The sequence below is a fragment of the Plasmodium coatneyi genome, chromosome 12, assembly GCF_001680005.1.
Source record: "Plasmodium coatneyi strain Hackeri chromosome 12, complete sequence".
Lineage (NCBI taxonomy): Eukaryota > Apicomplexa > Aconoidasida > Haemosporida > Plasmodiidae > Plasmodium > Plasmodium coatneyi.
The window spans coordinates 3,630,203-3,650,879 of record NC_033567.1 but is presented as its reverse complement, the minus strand read 5'-3'; the positions used below and the strand labels follow the sequence as shown (position 1 = coordinate 3,650,879).

The window sequence follows — 20,677 nt, the reverse complement described above, 5'->3', positions numbered from 1 at the left end:
GTGTTCATTTTTGAGACCCTTTTTTGCCCTTATTTTATTGCCTTTATTTGTCGCATTTTTCTGCCCCTCATTTGTCACATTTCTTTTTGCCCATTTTCCCCTGCTAGTTCATCGTTAAGTTCAAAATGTTCCTGCATTCACAAAACAAATCATCAAAGTCGGGTCCGAGCCTTTTGCAAACCTGAATGGAAAAGAGTTCAATCGTGTTGGCACGTGAATGTGCGAATGCATGTCACCGCGTGTGTGCGCGTGGTTGAGATTTTTACAATGTTTAAACATGCGTACATTTAAATTGTGCGCATTTCGCGTGTATGCATTTCCGTGCGTGTGTATTTTAACAGATACACGTTTGCATGAGCGTGTGGGCAACTCCTGTCTCACCTTCATCTTCAAATCGATATTGGTTGTGTGTCCCAGCACGTGTTTCAGCGAATGCACGTGGTGGGCATAATCCCATACTGTTCCTTTTTCCCCAGCTCGAGTGGGTTGTAAATTTATGGCGGATAAAATGTATCGAGAAAAATCAAAGGTCAGCACGTCATTCTTGGTGCTCAAATACTTATACTTTTCGGTGGGAAAATTTTTATGAAATTTTAAGTGAATGCTGTTTATTTGAAACAACTTAGCCACATATTTTATGGTGTTGTTGTCGACGCAACTGTAGGAGCAGTAGTCCCTTAAATATTTTTTATTGCCGTGAAGGATAACCTGAATGTATAAAATTTTGGGGATAAAGGCGTAGACCAGATCGTCGTAATTTTTTTCGTACGCCTGAGAAGGGGAAGGGGAAAGTTCCGGTGTGCATATGAGCACGCGTGCGTGGGGAAGAATGTAATTATTTTTGCAAAACTGTGGCCCTTTGCTACACTCGTGATGCGTAGCTGCATGTACACAGAGGGGGGAATTTCCCATATGAATTGAATGCACTTATTTAGAGCTCGTGATTTCCCCCCATCGGAAAAGCCACCCTTTCTCTGCGCGGTCATGTCGTTTTTCCATTATTTGTGAACATTCGTACCTTCAACAAAATGAGCGTCTCGTAAAACACGGGGTGTTGTTCCACCAACGAAATAAAATCTTCAAGACCTAAATTGAGGAAGTTTATTTTGTAGTTGCCAATCGGAATGTTCTCCTGCACGACGTGGTCAAACATCTTTTCAAAGTTCCGTTCGTACAACTTTTTACGCCCCAAATTGTTGAAAACAATGCATTTATCTAAATAAGCTAAAAAATTGCTACTTTTCCTTTGCTGTAAATGTAGCTTATTGTGTAAATATACATATTTGAGTTGCAAAATTAGGAGGTAAATATCGTTCAAGTTCGTGTGGTACTCATATAAATTGTCCATTTCTAGTAATATGAGAGCGCAATGGTGTAGCAGGTTTATGCAAACGATTATTGTACGAACGTGCAATAGGTTAAACACGTCTTTATCTCCCTTTAAACTTTGCACACATCTGTTCGCCTCCCGACTTAGCAGTTCGTACAACTCATGCTTCAGTCCCACTTGTTTATAAACCCGTGCTAACATTTCCATGTCGCATTTAGAAAACTCCTTGCAGTACTGCACCACGTAGAACGACAATATGTAGACAAACAAATGGTCGTCATAAAAAATATAGGGCGAAGCGGAGGGGATCATTTTTCTCTTTTCAAATGTTTTGACGTAATTATCTTCGTAAAAGTTGATCAAATCTGAAAATTTTAATCCTTTAAAATTGTACGAAATGTTTACTTGGTTTTGCTCTGCCTTTTTTTTTTCCCGTTTTTCTTTTCTGTACAAATCGCGCACGGCATTCAGGAGGTGCAGAACTTTTTCATTTTTAATTTTCCCACTGCGTTGCGGAGCGTGATTACTGGCCCTGCTCACGTTATCCTGAGTATTTTTGCTTCTCTGAATGATGCTTCTATTTGGAGCCGCATCATCACCAGAGTTGTTATCTACCCTTTGGGCGGCACTACCTGGTGCAGTTCCCCCAGACTGCCGCTCTGCAACGCAATACTCGTTTACCCCGCCACTCAGGGGACCTAATTTGCACAATGTTTGGTTGTACAATAGACAGCTACTATTAAGCGAAACGCTAAGGTCGCAATTGAAATTGTACACATTCAACGACAAAAACATGTTTCTGTTATATTTTAAAAAATCAAAAATAGACATATGTTCAAAGAGTAGTTTAAAAAGGAAGTCTAATTTGTCATACTCGTTTATGTTTACCAAAAGTCGAAAAATGAGATGCCATTTTTTTCTTCTTACATAAGAGTGCCTTCTCATTTTTATCAAATTTATAATGTAAGTAATGTGCCGCTGGGACGTGAATTTGCACGCTAGTTTGTATAAGAAGATAAGCACCTCTACTTCTACTTCTGCGGGTAAGACTATGCAATGCTTTCGGTAGAAGCTAATCAGGTTGGAACATAACATGTTGGCAAAATTGGGCTCTCCTTTTTTGATGCCCCCCATGAGTTTGCGAATATCCCCCTGGCGGTAGTAGAACCTTCCATTCCTCCTTCTCCGTGGCCCTTCCCCTTTGCGCCTATTCCTTATCATCACGCGCAACACGTAGAAGTAGACATCCAGCAGGCTCCTAAAGTAGCACCTCCCATATAGCCAGTTGCACGAATTGGTCAATATCAAATTTGTGTACTCACTGAAGAACTCGTGGGAGCATTCGTGGTAAAGGAAAATTCTATCCGCGCATTGTCTCTTCGCGGTGTCATTTTTGGCAAGGTCATTCTTGCCAACGCCATTGTGCGAATGTGAGTGCCCCCTATTTTCTTTTTTCCTCCCCTGGGTGCACCTCTGCAGAGAGATAGCCATATTACCACTGCCATTGATGCGGCTTTCATCTAGACATTTGTTCAAACTGTACTTTTGGAAGCGACTTAAAAGGAGTAAAATAAAGTTATGATAAATTATTAAATTCGTAGCAAGGGTATTCATTTTGCTTTTAAACAAGTACGTGAATTTCAATACGACGGACGCATCGAACGCCTTCATTCCATTTAGGCTAACTGAATTCTTTAGAAGGTAAAAGAATAGTGTTAACAGGGGGGGGTCCCCATTCGATTGATGCAACAGCGGTTTTGCTATAAGCCAATTCATTCCACATATTCTCCTTCTAACTGTAAGTAATAATTCCGCCCTTAGAATGAATGCATAGATATCACAACTGCATTTTTTCTTGGCTCTTTCTAGCAGGTCTTCCAACCGGCTGGAAGTTCTTTTTCCCCTCTTGGGGGATAATAATTTCGCTAGATCTCCCCCATATTGGGGGCCATTATACAAACAGTAATATATAACGAGGGCATAAACCGAATTGTAGTAAATGTATTTATATATATCATCAATGTGCAGATGGGACTTGCCATTTTTCATGTTTAATTTTGTTTCCAGATTTTTTTTCACATCAATATCGTTTTTATTAAAGAGGGAATAATTTCTTATTTTTCTAAACGGGTCATAAGGGGAAGGCCATTTCTCATCCTTTCGATCACTTAGACATACGTCAAAAATGGATGGCGGTTCCATCCACGTTGTTACATCTCCCCTGTGTATATTTGTGCTTCCCTTCTCTCGTTTGGCATCGCAATTTAGGTCATTTCTACGTGTGTTGGTGCCCTTTTTTGCGTTGTGTCGAAATGACTCTTTCCAGGGTGCGCCCTCTTTTAGCATCATCCTTTCACCCTTCTTTATTTCCTTGTATATGCTCAGAATGGAAAACTTGTCTACTACCCGCTGCGCCGTGATCACGTCAAAATTATTAATTAAATTATTTATACATATAAAAATGCTCACCAAATTTGTTATGTTGCCTTCATTGTTTGCGAATCTTTTATGACTCTTTTCCCTGAAAATGAAATTTTCACCATGTAAGCCATTTTGCTTTTGTTTCTCCTTTCCGATGTCCTTTGCTTGATTACGGATTCTATCACCACTTTCTGAGTATACGGTTACCTTCTTTTTGCCATACGTGGAAGGGTCATGACGGTTAGCGAACTCCCCAGAAGGCTTCCTCGCCAGCATGGTGCTGGTCCCATATGAGCTTCTTCCCTGGGTTGACTGTGGTAGAAGGCCTTTTTGTGTACCCCCCACGTAATTCACATTTGTCATATTTTTACCACTTGGTACTTCCCCCTTTCTGCAAAATTGACTTATCCGTTTTAACTGCCGTTCTGTTGTAACTCCATATGGGGGAATTCCCATTTTAGTGACGCTGTGCACATGCACCACAGTATTTTTATTTCTGTGCGTGCTGATTTTTTTTAAAATGTGTTTTATCCGAGGTATACTGAGTTCCTTAAACTGTATAGAAATTTTATCCCTTGTTGAAAGGCTCAGCAGATAGAGTACTTTCAACTTCAGGTCGTTTGTTGTCTTTTTATTCACACACAGATGCTTAACAATTTGTACGTTTCTTTCAAAATTGCGAAAGAACTTCCCCTCGTATTCGTAAAGCTGATCGCGGAAGTGTAGCTGCTCACTGTCTGCTTCAAAGTTGGGAAAGGTGTCCTCATGACATTTTATATATTTTTTTCTATTCTCATTGTATTCTTTAAATAAAAAGAAATTTTCGCACTCTTCATTGTTAAGGGGGAGGAAGTTCAGTATGGAGAGCCCGGGGCATTTCTTCTTCGTCTTCCTCCTCCTCCCTTTAGAGTTCCTATTAAGCAGCTTTCTAGTTGATAGTATTTTTTCCTCCACGTACCGGAAGATGTTTTTTTTTTTCCTGTTAACCTTTTCGCACACCTGATTGGATTCTTTTCTCACCCTATTTGTGAGCAATATACAGAGCAGCAAAATGGTCGTCTGATCGTAGACACTTAACTTGTATTGAAATGTGTATGAGTAGTTCAAAAGAAAGGTGAGGAAAATTACCTTCGAGTATCCCCACGAGAGGGACACATTATACAGCGCAATTAGGTAGTCGTCCACGTAATGTTTCTCCTTTATGATAAATAAAAAGTTTTTAAAACATATGTAATGGGTTAGAACAAATCTGCTGAATGTGATGTGCTCCTTGTTGTACGGGAAGGCATATTTCGAGGAGGTCCTTTCCATAGACGCATGAATATCAGTAAGCATTTTTTGGGCCCTTTCAAATTTGTTTCTATCTGCTAATTCTTCGCATGCATCGAAAATGATGAAGTGGATATCCTTCCTCAGGTCCACGTTCACCAGAGCGTTATGTGCATAAAAGGCAAAATCGTATTTGCAGTCTTGCCTTGTTCGTACGAGCATCTCCAGAATGATATGTCTGCACGGAGGGAAGGAATTGAACGAAGTATGGTAATGAAGTAACATGCGTGAGAATAACTCCTTTTATCACGTAACGAAATGCGTACCACATAGGGGGGGATAAAAACAGTGAAGATTATACCAAATTACACTCAAAAAAAAATGGCGAACACTCTGGGGAAGTGGTCACCCCCTGCTCACTCGAGTGGTATACCTCATACTGGGTCGCTCCATCAAGAGATAATTTACCAGGTGCTTAAAAAAAAAGTAGTATAAATTGTTTCCATTTGTGCACCTCCTCCTAACGTACTTGTTGTAATGCTTATTCAGATAATGCAATGCCCGATCAAAGTGACACTCCAGACCACATCGAACAAAATTACAGAAACAAACAATGGGTTTGTCAAAATGAAAGATGTAGAGAAATCTGTCCAGTAAATTATATATACCATTGGTAAGGAGAAAAAAAATCAGTACATATGTCGTTTCTTTTTTTTTCATCATATCGAAAAAGACATCCATCCTCTTCACTTGGTACTCCCCTAAATTATGCACACAGTGGTAAAATTTCAACTTTTCCAGGTTTAAAAGTTGCATATTTTTGAGATATAATAGGTATCCACTAATTTGTAAGTAAAACCACACGTTCTTTAACATGACCTTTAAGTTGCTATATTCTGCTTTCTTTTTTTTAAAAAAAATTATGAAATTGTGAAGATCATCATATGAGTAAAATTTCCTTCCAAAAGTTTTTTCGTGCGTTTTTAGATGGGTAAAGTTAAGATGCTTCTGGGTGGACATATCTGCTACTGCCCTTTTGCACCTGTCCACAAATAGGTAGGGAAATTTTCTTCTAAAAATGAACTGCACGTAGGTCGTGAGGTATATATAAAATTTCGTGTAAAACGTATTATTCCTGATAACAATTTCTACAGCATTCTGCACACGCTTGTAGTCATAATTGTTGTAAATCAAATGGTAGAGTAATTCAAGAACTGTTTTTGCCGCATGGATTGTGCCACTTTCGCGGTTGTAAAAATGGGTATTCCCGGTGAAGACGCTTTGTATCTTTTGCAGCAGTGCGTTGGTAGATTTGTATGCACTGCCATTATTAAGGATTTCATCCTTGCAGTTATCCCTACATGAGCCGCTTCCCGCATTTCCAGTTTGGGGTTCCAAATTGTTCGCCTTGTCCCTCGCTTGATACCTCATTATTGTGTTCATATTTTTTTGGACATGATTTAGGAAGGTGAGTATGTGTCTTTTTGTGTGCTTATTCTTTGTGTATAAATTCACAATATCTTGGCACGTCTTAATGTCTATATTTTTATCAATACATTCGTAGAAGAATATAAAAATGTCATTTTTTTTGCTCAAAATGTGAAGCAACGTTAGGGGCTGGTGCACATTGTTCACTTTGCAGTAGAGCGAAATGATGTTTAAAAAATCGTTAAAGTATTTTTTCTTTCTTTTTTTCCTCTTTTTGTCTTTGATTCTATACTGTATGGATTTTTCTAGCAGAATCAGGATGAACATCTTTTTCGACTCCGGTTTGGTTGTGTAGTAATCTGTCCCTACCCCTGCACTGTTGCGTTGCTTCCCCGGTTGGGTCTCCTCCAAATGGTACTCATTCATGTTTCCTCTTAGGGCCATCTCATCTTCATCGGGAATGGCTATTCTCTCATTCGTTCTGGTGATACTTCTCCCACTAGGTTGATTCCTTTCATGGGATAGTAACTTATCTGTGTCCGTTCTATGCAAAACGGACAAGTCCCACTTACCCCTTCCATCGCACATGTTCGTAGGCGTTTCTATATATGTGTACTTATCCCCAATGGGCACTTCCACAGTTGTTCCCCCCTTTTCGCCTTCCTTACGTGGAAGAATCAACGTCTCACTGGTACTGACGCTATTTTGCGTGACCCATTTGTTTGCCCTTTTCGAAGGAGCGGCGTCTACGTCCGTTTGTGCCCCCTCTTTGGAGAGATCTAAAAACAGTTTAATGACAATCAATTCGATAAAGCTTTTCTCAAACAAGTCATAAAAATTGATACCTGTGAGGTTAAAACTTTCGTAAAATATATTCTTCCTCTGTTTGGAAAAATCATCAAGGGTGTATTTATCCATTTTGAGCAAGTCCACACAGTTCTTTACCCACTTGTCGAAGAAGATCCTCCTTTTATAATTCTTTTTAAAGTAATAATATATACTCTTCATGGAAAGGATGTACATTTTCACTTTTTCAATATTTACATTGCACAAATGTAGGAAGCATAACACGGAACACAGAACATCATTGTTGTTAAAGTAGAATATACTCAGTTGCAAACATAAGTCGCTAATAAGCTTCTTTAGACCTTCTGCTAAATTTAGGGGTAAGTGAACCTTACTACTTAGAAGATAATCGTTGCATATTTTCGTGGGGAAGTTATTTATATAGAGATATTTTGATAGGTCTTCTACCCTTGTATGTTTGTAGTGGACGTGGTTAATGATCAGTATGTGGTATGCTACCAATGGCTGGCACGAAATTAGAAAATGCTTCACATCGAAATGTTTTAAAAAATAGAAGCGGTTCTTGCTGATGGGGATGCAGTTATTGTGACCGCGTTTCGGGGTATCCTCATGCGTACCATCATAGTAACATTTGCCCTGTCCATAACATAAGGTAGATTTCCTCATTGCGCTGTTTAATTTTCCCCTGTTTAACGGATCACCCCTAATTTTTGCCACATAACTCTCGTAATGATCTGTCTTTTGGCCCCTCCTCACGTCCGAAAAGAATGTCCTATAGTTGTACATTCGCCTCAAGGTTTTATTTTCAGTGAGGGAGTCACTACAAAATAGGCGATACGCCTCGAGGCGCTGCTTCTTTGAAAGTGCTTTTCCGTCAAGGTTCTCTTTTATCTCCCCTCCGTTGGTAGCATCCTCATCGATACGCTCCAATGGCGGGTCATCTTCTTCCCTTTTAAAAATATTTTTAAAAATGGAAAAGGGGAAAAAGTGAGTTTTAAAGAACGTTTGGTCCACCGTCTGTTGTAGCAATTGCTTTAAGGACAGGTCTTTGTTATAGGTGAAAGAATCATAACAGTGTTCGAACTGCATCACAGAATGGTGGATTTTTTTCTTAGAATATGTGCGTTTTTTCATCTTTGAGATGGCCTCTACCAAATTGGACTTCTTATCAGTGCTGTTCCAGGGAGAAGTGCACAGTTTGTTGACTATTGGGATGTTTTCGAAGCATAGGCTGTGGGAGCCGTTCCCTATTTTGTTGTGTGGCCCCCCCTTGTTAAGTGCATTTCCCTGCTTCCCCACTTTGAGGTAGTTCTCCGCATATTTTGCCAAATTTCGAATGGCCAACTTGAACAAGTCCTTGTTTGAGCCCTTTTCCTCTTCCAACTTGATTTTAAATTTGGTATTCAAAAGAGTTTTGCTTCCAAAGTAAGCTTCATACACAGAGGGCATAAATTTCTTCGTTAATTTTTTAAAAAAATATATGTTTACATAAGTGGGACTATTTTCTTTATTTCTCTTCATGTCAAAGATGTCCACATTGCTAAACATGAAGATGCAAAGGAATAATTTAAAATTTAGAAAACACAGCACGTGAAGGGATATGAAGGGAATGCCATCTTTGTCTCTTCTCAGAATGGAGTTCGCCATGGAGTTCGTTCCTTCCGCATGGGCTTGGTGTGATTGCCTGCGTCCTTCCCCTGACATGTGCTCATTCGCTACTTTGTTCACGTTGTAAGGGGCATCTCTGCTAGGGCAGATTGAGCTGTCTTTCCCCTCTTCATCATGGAATAGTGCCTCATCGCGGTGAACATGATCGATGGGCACCTTTCCTGGGATAGACCCTTCATTAGCGACCCCAAATGGGATGCACTGAACTTTTTTTTCACTGTTTTTTTGTACATTTTCCACGTTGACAGGTTCACACTTTTCGGCAAACTCCCCCCAGTCGCGCAAAAATATATCCGCCAAATTGTACAAAGACAGGGCTAACAAATTGTTGCGCAACTGGGAATATATGTAGCAGGGTAAATAACGCAGGTATGACTCGGGGGATCTGCTAAAGAAGCAAAAACTGTGTTTTCCTTTGTAAAGCTCCTTTACTAAATAGTTGCAATTCTTTGCAGATCGAAATAGCTTGCTGTTTATCAATATGAAGAAGTATATTCCTGTGTAGCTTTGATTTCCCAGCAGGTAGGTTAAAATGTACTTGTGGAGTTTGTTCACCCGGTTGCAAGTTAGGTACTTTTCCCTGTACTGCATGAGGCTGCTGTCCTTTCCGACGGGCATATCTATGTTAAGTTTGCTTCTAGTATTTTCGTATGGTTGATTATTCAAACATAGAAAATTCCTGCTCAGTTTCACCATCATGGAGTAGCAGATTTGAGCGTTGTTAGTGCACCTTTGGGAGCGACTAGCACGGAAAAGGTAGCATTTTACGCCTTTCTGCACATTTGGATAATCATTTAAGACGTTCCTTTTTGCGCGTTCCCCATTTGGTGCCACACCGGGGATGCTTTCACTACCAGGAGAATGGTGCAAAATTTTTACGTTATACAGTGCGTCAAAATTTAAGAGGAAAATCCCATGTGCCTCCAGCACTGACTCGACAAAATTGTAAATGTAAGGTGTGCACTCATTCCGGAACTCATTTTGAATGTAACTTATTATTTTTAAAAAACTTTTTTCATATTCATCCAGGTGGTTACCATTCCTCCTTTGGTGCCCTTCCAGAAATTTGGACTGTACCCCCAAGTGATGTGTTCGCCCTTCACCCCGTTTGCTTCCCACCCGATGAATTTTCTTCCCAATTTTAAGCCTTTCGTAAAAGTTAAACTCAGCCGACTTGTGAACCGTTTGGAAAAAATTATCGCTAAAATGTTTTAACGTTTGCAGAAGGGTGAACAGCCCAGACAAGTCGCTGTTATCTGCGTAGTGCTCCAAGATGTGCAAGAAAAAACAAGAATTGTACGACTTTATGTTGATAAGTTTGATTAATTCATAGAATAAATTTTTTGCATGTATTTTGTTTTTTTCCCCACGTTTGTTTTTTAAAAGTACGCGTTTGTAAATGGGGTTGTCTTCCAGAAGGTGCTTCTCGCCTAGGACGTGCCCTTCCTTATCCGTTTCCAGTTTGACATTTTCATTTTTAAGGACAACCCGATTATCGGTGAATGTTTCCCTCTGTAGAGATAAAAACGATAACAAAGTTCTTCCCCTTTTGGAGCGCTTCACATGGTGGATGTTTCCCCCTGTTTCGCCTCTTACACTGGGAAGATCCCCCTGGGGAGGGTAAGTCCCACGTTGTCGAAACCATTTTTGGATCCTCTTCTTGGCAAAATATTTCATAAGGAAGTATAGAAAGTTCATGCCCCTATTTTGTAGAATAATCCTAATCATGATGTTTTTGTTTACAGTTTTTAACATGTCTATGGAGCAGCACAGGTAGGAACCACTGCTACGGAAATGACATGGGGTTAGTTGGTAATAACGTTTTCCAGTGGGGTGTTTCCCTTTGTCACTTTTTTCAAATTGTGCTAATATACAGGGTGATTTTTTACCCTCCTTTTCGCGTTCCACACGTGCGTGAGGGAGTTTCTCCCCCGATTTGTTTCTTCGCATGAACATGTCCTCGGGGGTTACCTTCCCCCTCTGCTCAATTACAAAAGTATCATTTACGTAAGCGCTCTTCATATATCTCTCATTAGTAGCAATTCTATCTTTGTGGGCAATTTCTGAGATGGTCTCGATGGTCTGATTATTGTGCACTACAAAATCATCAATCGAGTCGACATTGCTATAGTTATAATCAGCCTGAATGATTTGCTTATCTTCTTTTTTACATTTATCTTCTCCTCTTTTTACGTGTGTACTAACACAACAGAAGCAGTAACATTCGTTGTCGTAGTTGTCAAAATTGAAGTAGTATCCTTTTTCTTTTTTTTGACAACTCCTTAACGAGTCTTTTCCCTTCACGAGCATATTACTCCTTTCGCTAATTATATTGCTGCTAAAGTTTCTGTAACTGATAATTGTTAAGTCGTCTACTTCCGCCCCTTTCAATTTCATCCAATTTTTTGCCATGTTGAAAGTCACAATGTTGTTATTCCCTTTTCTGCTTGTGTAATAGCAACTGGAAATTTTGCTAGAGTTTTTCTTTTCCCAATTGGGGTCCTTCTCGGGTTGACTTTTGGCAACATTCACCATTGTAGAGTTAAATGGTACTTCTTCATTTGCTACAATTTTTGTGCCTTTCTCATTCTGCCAACTAGAGGGAAACCCCCACCCTGGGGTGATATAATTCCTATTTGTTCCTCCCAAATGGGACATAATATCAATCATCTGTTTGCTCCTTCCGAGGGGTACTCTTTCCAAATTTTCGAAGAACAAATCTGTTGCATGACGCGGTTCACATATTTTGATATACTCACTTGTGTGCATATTTAATTTTTTTTTTCTTCCCCAAATGGGTGGTCCCCTTTTACTATTCCGAAGTATAGACACTTCCTCCCTTCGTGTGTGACGCAATTTGTTGTTCATTCTCGCATTGTGCCCGATTTTGATCAAGTAACCCCTTTTCATCCGCACTAGGTGACATTTCCTCGTGTCCCTCCGTTTGGTATTTATCCAGTTTAATGAAAAATGGCTTATTATGATTTTTGCACGTTGCGAGTGCGTCTTGTTTCTTTCCCTTTTGTTGTCTCTTTTGTTGCATCTTTTTTTGTCCTTTATTTTTTCCCTTTTTTTCCTCCCACTCTGCACGTAGTACGTGTTGAAAAAATTCTGAATAACGAACGGTACATAAAGCTGTGTGGCGTGGTTAAAATGGTTGACAAACTGAGTCTTTCCCATGTTAGACGCATCGAACATGTTAAGGAGGGCAAGAACCCTCAAGGGGTTTTTCTCTTTGTATATTCTGTCATGAACGTAGTTGTGGCCACTATGCTGCAGCTTCTCCTTCAGTGCATCTAAAAAGGCTGCACTGTGATAAAGATTAAAAACATTTCTGTTCAACATATAATCTGTGTATGCATGGTTATGCTCAGCTACGTATGAACTATTTCTATAAAAGAGTTCCAGAATAGCTACAAATTTGATGGCCCTTTTATCCGCTACAGTAAATGTGCAGCCATTCTTACGCAAAAATAGCAGCAATTTATTTCTTATATATTTCTTCAAAGTATTTAAGGCAATATTTTTTAAAAATTTCAACACATCTACACATAGTACTTTTAATATGCGTACACACACGTTCAGGTAGGTGTCTATATTGTTGCACAGCAGTCTATATATAATAGTTCCATAGTAATTTATCACCATTTTGTGGGGATCCAAATGGATAAAGCAGAATGGGATTTTCACATTACTCACCAAGTGGTTCATTACATTCCCCTTAAAATGTGAATTACATTCCACTTTATCTTCCATCACTAATTTGTATACCTCCATAATTACACTTACTAGATTCTTCTTTAAAATTCTTTTTATATCATTGTGGAAATGCAAAAATGTGTTTATATTTTTCACTTGAATTTCGTTTTCCAATTTTCTGAAGCTATCATTTAGAGTGTCGTACATTTGGTATATCTTCAATATGTTGTTCTTCAATGTGTGCTTCCTTTGTTCGAATTGCATTTTATGAGGGGAGCGCATCGGAAATTCTTCAATGATGCGGTTGCAGGTGGAGGTCATTTTACCCCTTTGCACAAGATCTTTTTTATCGTTTTCCTTACCTGAACATTTATCTGTGCTGCCAATTTGTCCATTCGGATTGCACCCCCCGTTCGCTATCCCATTGGTGGAGTTCCGCAAGGTAGCAGTTTCCCCCGAAGCAACCCCACTTTTGTGAATAATCAGTCTTTCATTTTCCTTGCCAGTTAGTGAAGTGTTACCCCCCTGGTATTTGCACAAATAATCAATAACGGTGCTACAGTTGTGCGTCTCTCCCCTGTTAATTGTAATTCCAGAGTCGTTTATAATAGCGCTTAGCAATCTATTGAAAAGTGGGTTATATCCTCCCTTTCGCTCCTTAGTCTGTTCGTTTGTCTTTACCCTTATCTTTACCTTCACCTTCGTTGTCTGCTTCGTTGTCTGCTTAGTTGTCTGCTTAGTCGCCATATCCCTGGTAGGCTTCTTCTCCCCCCTGTTCGCACCCCCCAGAGCAATACCATAGGCGAAGTTCCTCACGAAGTCGTCTCGACTGCCTTGCAAAAAATTCTGCAGCAAGTTGTAGTTAAAATATAGGAGCAAGAAATTTAAGAAGAATTCATACTTCTTCATGTAAATGTAATAAATAACTGTACTCAAATCGTTGCTATTGAGTATGTCGTAAATGACGCTATCGAAGGGGCGCTCTGAACAAAGTAATTTATTCGACCTAGTGACCTCTCTGTATAGGACGTCTTTCATATAAAAGTATGGAAGCGCCTTCTTTTTCCTCTTCGTAGTGACGATAAAGCAGTAGCACAGGTAAAAAACGAGATTCCTAATGTTTTTGGAATTGTCCATTTTATGATTTGATGCGATGTACTCCCCCTGAGGAGTTTCGCGAACACCAACATTGCTTTCCCTTATAATTAGCTTAGAACCGTCATAATTAGGGAGGTCACTCCTTTTTACGCTTTTATCCATTGTGCTTGATTTAGCAACCATTTGGGAAGTTCCCCCATTAGAGGTGCGAAACGACTCGTCAGGGGGTAGCAACTCTCCACCATTCCACTTGCTACTTTTTTGATCACCTTTACTATTCAGCTTAGGAGCAGCCTCACCCTCTGCCGTCCCATTCGTGTGGCCGTTTGGTTCACCTCTACTGTTAACATTCTCCAGAGTGCTATCTCCCTGAAGGAGCTTACCTATCTTATCGGAGGCAGATTTTTTTACGTACAATATTTGCGCTATCGAATCGTACATACTGTATACATTAAGGTAGGCGGAGGTCAAAAAATTGGGTTCGTGCAATTTGCCATTGGAAATTTGAAAAGATTTCATATCTGCCCAGACATTTCCCCGGCTCACATTTATTCTACTGGTCTGTTCTACTCTCCTTTCATAATTTCTTAGAAGTACATTCATCAGAAGTTTAACAAAGTATATATATTTATTAAGTTCAAGAAAAATTGCATTGTTCTTTTTTCTGGAGTTGTTCCCCCTGAATCGTTTTTTCTTTACAAAGTGGTCTATAAATGAGATGATAAAGTGTAAAGTCAGGGAGCACATTTCGATGCTGTACTTTTTATACAAAAATAAATTGTGGTTATCGCGAAAGCATAATTTTTCGAAGTAGTATATGAGAAATATTTTTATATAGTTGCTGTTGTCGTTGCTGTGGATGTTTATCCTGTTGTCGATGCTGTTGTCATCTGTGATAGGTTTGGTTCTTTTCCCGTAAGGCGGTATATCGGAGTTGAGGTTTGTGCACCTGGATGGTTTCTTTCCCTCTTGTGTGGGACTCTTCTTCAATTCGGTCGAGTTATTACATGGGTTGTCTTTAGGTGGATCTCCTACCAGTTCTGCTTTCCCCTGCGTTTCTTTCTTCGACGTGGGGTGAGCTGAATGCCCATCTGCGAAGGTTCCACCTTTTGGAGAACTGCTCCGAGGAATGAGGGAGGCTCCATTTTGCTTGCTTATAATTTCGGAGCACTCCTTTAAATTGCCCCTTTGCGTCTGTCTATCTTCCGAAAGTGTAATATTCATTTTGATAGTTTTTTTCTTCTTCTTCTTATTATTATTATTATGTAGGGCACAGATATCCCCATTTTGTATTCCCTTAGCGTTTTCCCCAAACCCGTTTTGCATCTTCGATTTTTCAAATTCGTTGCTCTCCTGAAAGCAGAGGTACTTCTTTCCAATCACGTCCACTATGTCGGAGATTTTTCCCAAAGACACTGCCATGTATATCTGTATGCACTCCCTCTTTCGCTTTATAATGCTCATAAAACTGCTCATCTTCCGTTTGTATTTCTTCTTCCACACATGATTTAGGAAGGCAAAATAATCAAAGAAGTAAAAATAAATTATTTCCATATTGAAGTTACTCCAAATGTAGTGAAATAGCATTCTGCAGAGGAGTACCGTTTCTTTGAAGGAAAGTATTCTCAACGTTTTTCTAATTAAAATCATGTCTTTATTTAAGAACCCGTTGTATAACAGGACAAAGTAGTGGTAATGCCTTTTCATATTATTCATTTTTAGAATTCCTTCTATCTGTTCGCTTTGGTTGTATGCAGTAATGCTGAACAGAGCGTGCATGTAATTTTTGAATAGCACTTTGCATAGCACATCATCAACGTGGATCAGAGCATGCCATTTGTTGTTCAGGTAGAAATAGTTGTAATTCTTCAGTGTAGAGAGAAACTCAATCTTGCTACCCTCCCGTTTAAGAACAATTAGGTATCGCTCAGCTTTTCCACCTTCCCCTTCCTCCATTGGGTTGTGTAAATATTCAACAAAGAAGTATTTCCTACATGAGTGTAACTTTACTCTGCTCACTTTTCTACCATACAGGGAATTTTTACTTTTCCCCTTCTGCAAATTATCTCCACATTTATTATTGCACTTTTGAAACTGCTTAATGAGGAATAAATTTTTTACATCAGTGAAGTGATCGTACACATGGATGTGTTGTAAATATTTTGGGAGTACCTGATTAAGTCTTTTTATGGATTGTTCTAAATTGGGACCCCCTGCTTTGTGCGTAGTGGAAGCGTTACTAGGGATGTGCAACTCTCCATCGGAATAGTCCCCCCTTTTTTGGTCGCACCTGTGTGGGTCCTCATCGTAGGTATAGCGATCGGTGGGTTTCCCATTTTTAAGGATATCCATATTAGCACTCACCGCGTATATCTCTCCCTCTCTGTTGACACCCCCACCGTTCCAACTAGCAACGTTTCGATGCATTTCCCTATCCTGATAAATACCATACTTCTTCTCAAGATTGTAATCCATTTTTATGTCATAAGATCCTATGGACTCTTCGCTATTAATTTCCAAACGTTCATATCCCCAGACGTTTGCAACATTGCTCCCTACGTCCTCATGGGAGCATTCATCATATTCACTAAAATGATTCAAAAAATTCATATTATAGGTGGGTCTTTTCTCCGATTCGTAGAAATATAACATTCTGGTGTAACTTTCCCGATTGTTGTTCTTCCCCTTCTCCTCAGATGATTCCACTAGGTTGACAGATTGGTAGAAGTTCCATTTTTCTCCAAACCGATTTTTAATTTCGCCAATTATGTACGCATATTTGGAGTTCTCCAAAATTTTGTAATTCCATATGCTAATAGCATTGTTATCTATTTCTCGCCTGCTGGTTGCACTTACGTAAATCCACTTCTGTCTCAATTTGAAGGAGTCTGGAAAATACGATTCAAAGTTGAACTTTACCTTTGCTTTACCTCGCTCAAAATGGATGAACTCCTTCACGTCATCCCCGTTTTGGCAAATTTCTACATACCTGAATGGCTCCTCCTTTCCGTGTAACGAATAAATTTGAACGTTTTTTATTTTTTTCTTCTTCGTAAGGATGCTTTCATTTTTTCCACTCCGTAAATTAAGACGATAGTACCTGCACGAGGAAGGGTGGTGGACATTGTCTACAAAGGTGATGCGGAAGCATTAGCATGTGTGCTACGTATTAACGGCACATTCCTTTATTACACTGATCTGTTACGTTTTCCTTTATTTTATTTTCTTTTTCGCCAAAGGGGCACAGTTACATTTCTAAATCAAAGGACCAAAGCTGGTTGCGCAAGTCAACCAACAACACGTGCGACAGATCATGGCTAACTTCAAAATCGGTGAAAAAGGTTCTCACTGTGCGGAAAAAAAAAAAAGGAAAAATAAAATTTATAATATAACTCAAGCGGTACGTACACCTCTCTCATCCGATCATTAACATTCTAGCAACTCCGCTGAGTTAAAAAAAAAAAGAGCCTCTGGATAAAACATTACAGTGCTTATTTATATTGATTGCCAAGTGGGCCGTTTCCCCCCCATTGAAGATGAGCAAAAATTGCTGAGCCGTGAGAGTTAAAATGAATAGCTGGCCATTTCTACGTAAAGTTAAAAAAGAAGAAAAAGAAATGGAACTATGGAACATGTTTTCCTACAAAATGGTGTGGCTACTTTTCCTTGTCCCTACCTACAAATACACTTCTGGAAGTAAATATAATCACGCACATTCGTCAGAATGTTTTGGAAGCTTGATACTTTTGTCACTTTTAAGCTGCGAAATGGGATGGGGAAATTGAACCGAGCAGAAAGGGGCATACATACACACCATAAAATTAAGTCAAACGGATGATCCTACGGAGCACATGACAGCGGGAAGAGCACTTTCATGCGCATGTCTATGAGCATTTATTTATCTCCACATATATATACACTAGGTAGACAACACTCTTAGCCATTTCACCTTAGTCCTTTCGCTATCAGCTTAATGCAGACGATGTCGTTCAGCACGATGAAGAAGGAGCTGCAAGAAGAATAATAAAAAAAGGGGGTATACACAGATTACAACTTCATACATGCATGTGTCTGATTCTTTTTGTTCAACCGTAACAGGGTAACGTGTGTGAAAATTTTTGCTGCGCGTCATCATCAAGCCTTACCTTTCCCCCTTTGGAATTATTTTCACAAATTTTTCATTGAACGAATTCAGAAAGGAGAGTTTTTTCTGCGCAGCGGGAAGGCGATATTACACATGTGATATGATTGTAAGGGGGCAACACTGCAACGAGTGGGAGTTAAAAAAAGGAACTTTGCATGCATTACAGAAGGAGTGCACCCATCCCATTGGAATCGATTCTGAGGTGCACGTGCTCCATTCTTACATTCAAAGAAACGACAAAGCGAAAGAGCCTATCATAGGAAATATAAAAATTGTACAGCTTATTCCTTTCACTTGTCTTTCCATGCGTGTGTGTCTTTTTATAAATATCGAGCTGAAGAGAGTTACCTTGAATTCTGAAAAGAGGGAAGTGAACAAATCATGGGCGTCTACATTGTAAGAACGGAGAGAAGGTGCACCTAAGTGGAGCGCTCGTCACCCATTGGAAATATAAATGCACATTTCTTTAGTAGCAAATAGGAAAGCGTGTGGTTCTCTCATTTTACGTTATTTCTCGATTTTCAAGGTGAGCATTTATTTTATTGACATGTGCAAAATTGTAGAAATTCAAGACGGCAGATTGTTGCGATATCTAAGAAGGGGGATTTCAGAAGGAAAATGGTGAATAGAAAAAAGGCCACAATTTGTTATGAATCATTTTTTGTTTTTCATTTTTTTTTTTTTTTTTTTTTCATTTTTTTTCCAATTTAACCAGAACGGGAATTTGATGTTGCACACTTTTCCCTTTCGTAAAAGTGTCCTTGTCGCAATATATCCAGAAGCAGTTTAGCGTATCACTGTTTAGGAAATAATGGGCACTATTACGACTGTTGAAAAAATTGAAGCACAAATTAAGGCCTTTATCTTCAGAGTTACTTTTCCCTTTGAAGAAAAGCAGAGCTACTATGTCGTTACATTCGTTGGGCAGAATACTGTGTATCTCATTTCGGTTCCACCGTTTTCTGGATTTTAATAACTTTAAACAAACCAGGTTATCCATGGTTAAAATGATGAGCGTTGATCATTCCCCCTAAGGAGGGCGACTACTCTAAATAGATCGAAGCGTCTTTGCACAACTACATGCTGTGTATGCTTCTTTCTCCTTTACGCAACATCAGCGCATGTGCCATTCTATTTTCCCTTTTTATAGCCCAATTTACATGTACATATTTTTCACCCATGCGGTGTTCTCATTTATCCCTTTGGATAACTCCCTTTACTTTTTCATAATCCTCTGCGTACAGTGGCACATAGGGGAAAACCCTGAACCCTTGCACACACACATGCCTATGTAGGGGCAGGGAAATGGGTTTCCTCGCGATTGCTTGCGCGGACAACCGACAGAAAATTCGCACGTGACTGCTTTGTGGAACAAAGGGGAAAAATGCTTCAGGCTTGCTACATATATATATGTTCCCATGTGCACATGACGACATGGCATAAATCTTGCCAAAAAGTAAACGAACGGCACATAAATTTACGACAATTCATTAGGGTGATTATTTTCTGTGGAATGCTCGCATGTGTGTACATGCACCTTGGGTAAATGGGTCAAAATGAAATCCTTTCCTTTTTTTTTTTTTTGCCTTTTTTAAATTATTCGCGAGTGAAAATTTGCCAAGCAATTAACCCATTCGGAAGGCGGGGGTGCATACAACCTCGTGCCTGTGTACGACCTTTTCAGCACTATGGCATTGTTATTTTGGGACATTTTATTTTTTAAGTCATGCAAGTGCGATATATTCCTCAAAAGGGGCAACGGTGAGGAGCCCTAAGTGGACTGCTGGGGGATATATGTGCACGCAACTTTTATATGTACACCATTTCAGGAAATCGATTTTTCCTCCTCTATTTTTTTTTTTTTTTTTGTACACTGTGAAGAGCGTTTCATGCATAAAGCTTTCCAAAGTGTGTAGAATGGAACTATGCGATTTGTCCTTTTGCTTATGCATGATTTGATGCGGGTGGCACTTTTCTGTCGTACATTTTTTTTTTTACGCTGTTCTATTTTGCGATGGTCTGCTTTATTTTGCACTCTTCCCATTAATGGAGGATCCTCTTTTCCAGCAACGCAGATCAAAAAAAATTTAATTCGCCAGTTTTACAAATCCCCTTTTGCAGCACTCGAAATTAAAGAAAAAAAGTATGTCTGTCATTTTAAAAAAATAATTTTCTTCGCCCGATTCCAGTAAGACCACTTAAATCGAGGACACACTTTTAAATTATACCACCTTTTGAGAGAAAAATAAATGGCGTAGGGAACAAAATATTTACATACAATATGAGTGGGAAAAAATACCTGTAGGCGCGGCTATTTTTAATATTGCGCCCTGAATTAGCAGTGTCACCCATTTTAGCTTCGTATTCCACGGAAAGGTAGTACGACATAAAGGTATTCTTCCATCACACTACAACTTAAATGACATCACAGTTACAAAGAATGGTACTAAGCGTGCTACTCATTACTGTCATTAAATGATTACATAAATAAACGGCACACACTCCGTTTTCTTCCCCTTCCAATTTTAAATATCCTAAAAAAATTGAAGTCCAATTTGATATGTTCCGAAAAAAATATTCAGTTTTGTTTGCTTTTACGAGGTGTATATTATACACATTTTTTCTTCTAAAAATATTTCGAGAGACGGGAATGAAAGAGAATAGCCAGGTTATATTTTTTACCCAAGGGTCGGGGACTAAAAAAGAGCACACGGAATTCTCCTTACGACGATGTTTTTTCAGTAAAGCATGGTGAACATAAAACGGGGTTCCTCGAAAAAAAATGAATACACTCATTAACATCTACGCGTAAG

At 39.2% G+C, this 20,677-nt stretch overlaps 1 protein-coding gene across 1 annotated transcript; it reads right to left on the bottom strand.

Annotated features, from left to right (window-relative positions):
* Positions 1 to 103: 103 nt before the first annotated feature.
* On the bottom strand, positions 104 to 18,864 carry PCOAH_00044800 (Uncharacterized protein; the record flags this gene model as incomplete). The annotated part of the gene is made up of 12 exons (XM_020061264.1): positions 104 to 181; positions 382 to 771; positions 1,019 to 5,258; positions 5,454 to 16,820; positions 16,972 to 17,068; positions 17,207 to 17,307; positions 17,397 to 17,480; positions 17,670 to 17,729; positions 17,866 to 17,930; positions 18,088 to 18,220; positions 18,371 to 18,456; positions 18,577 to 18,864. 12 exons carry the CDS (start codon positions 18,862 to 18,864, stop codon positions 104 to 106), a joined length of 16,989 nt encoding a protein of 5,662 aa, XP_019916165.1.
* Positions 18,865 to 20,677: the final 1,813 nt, after the last annotated feature.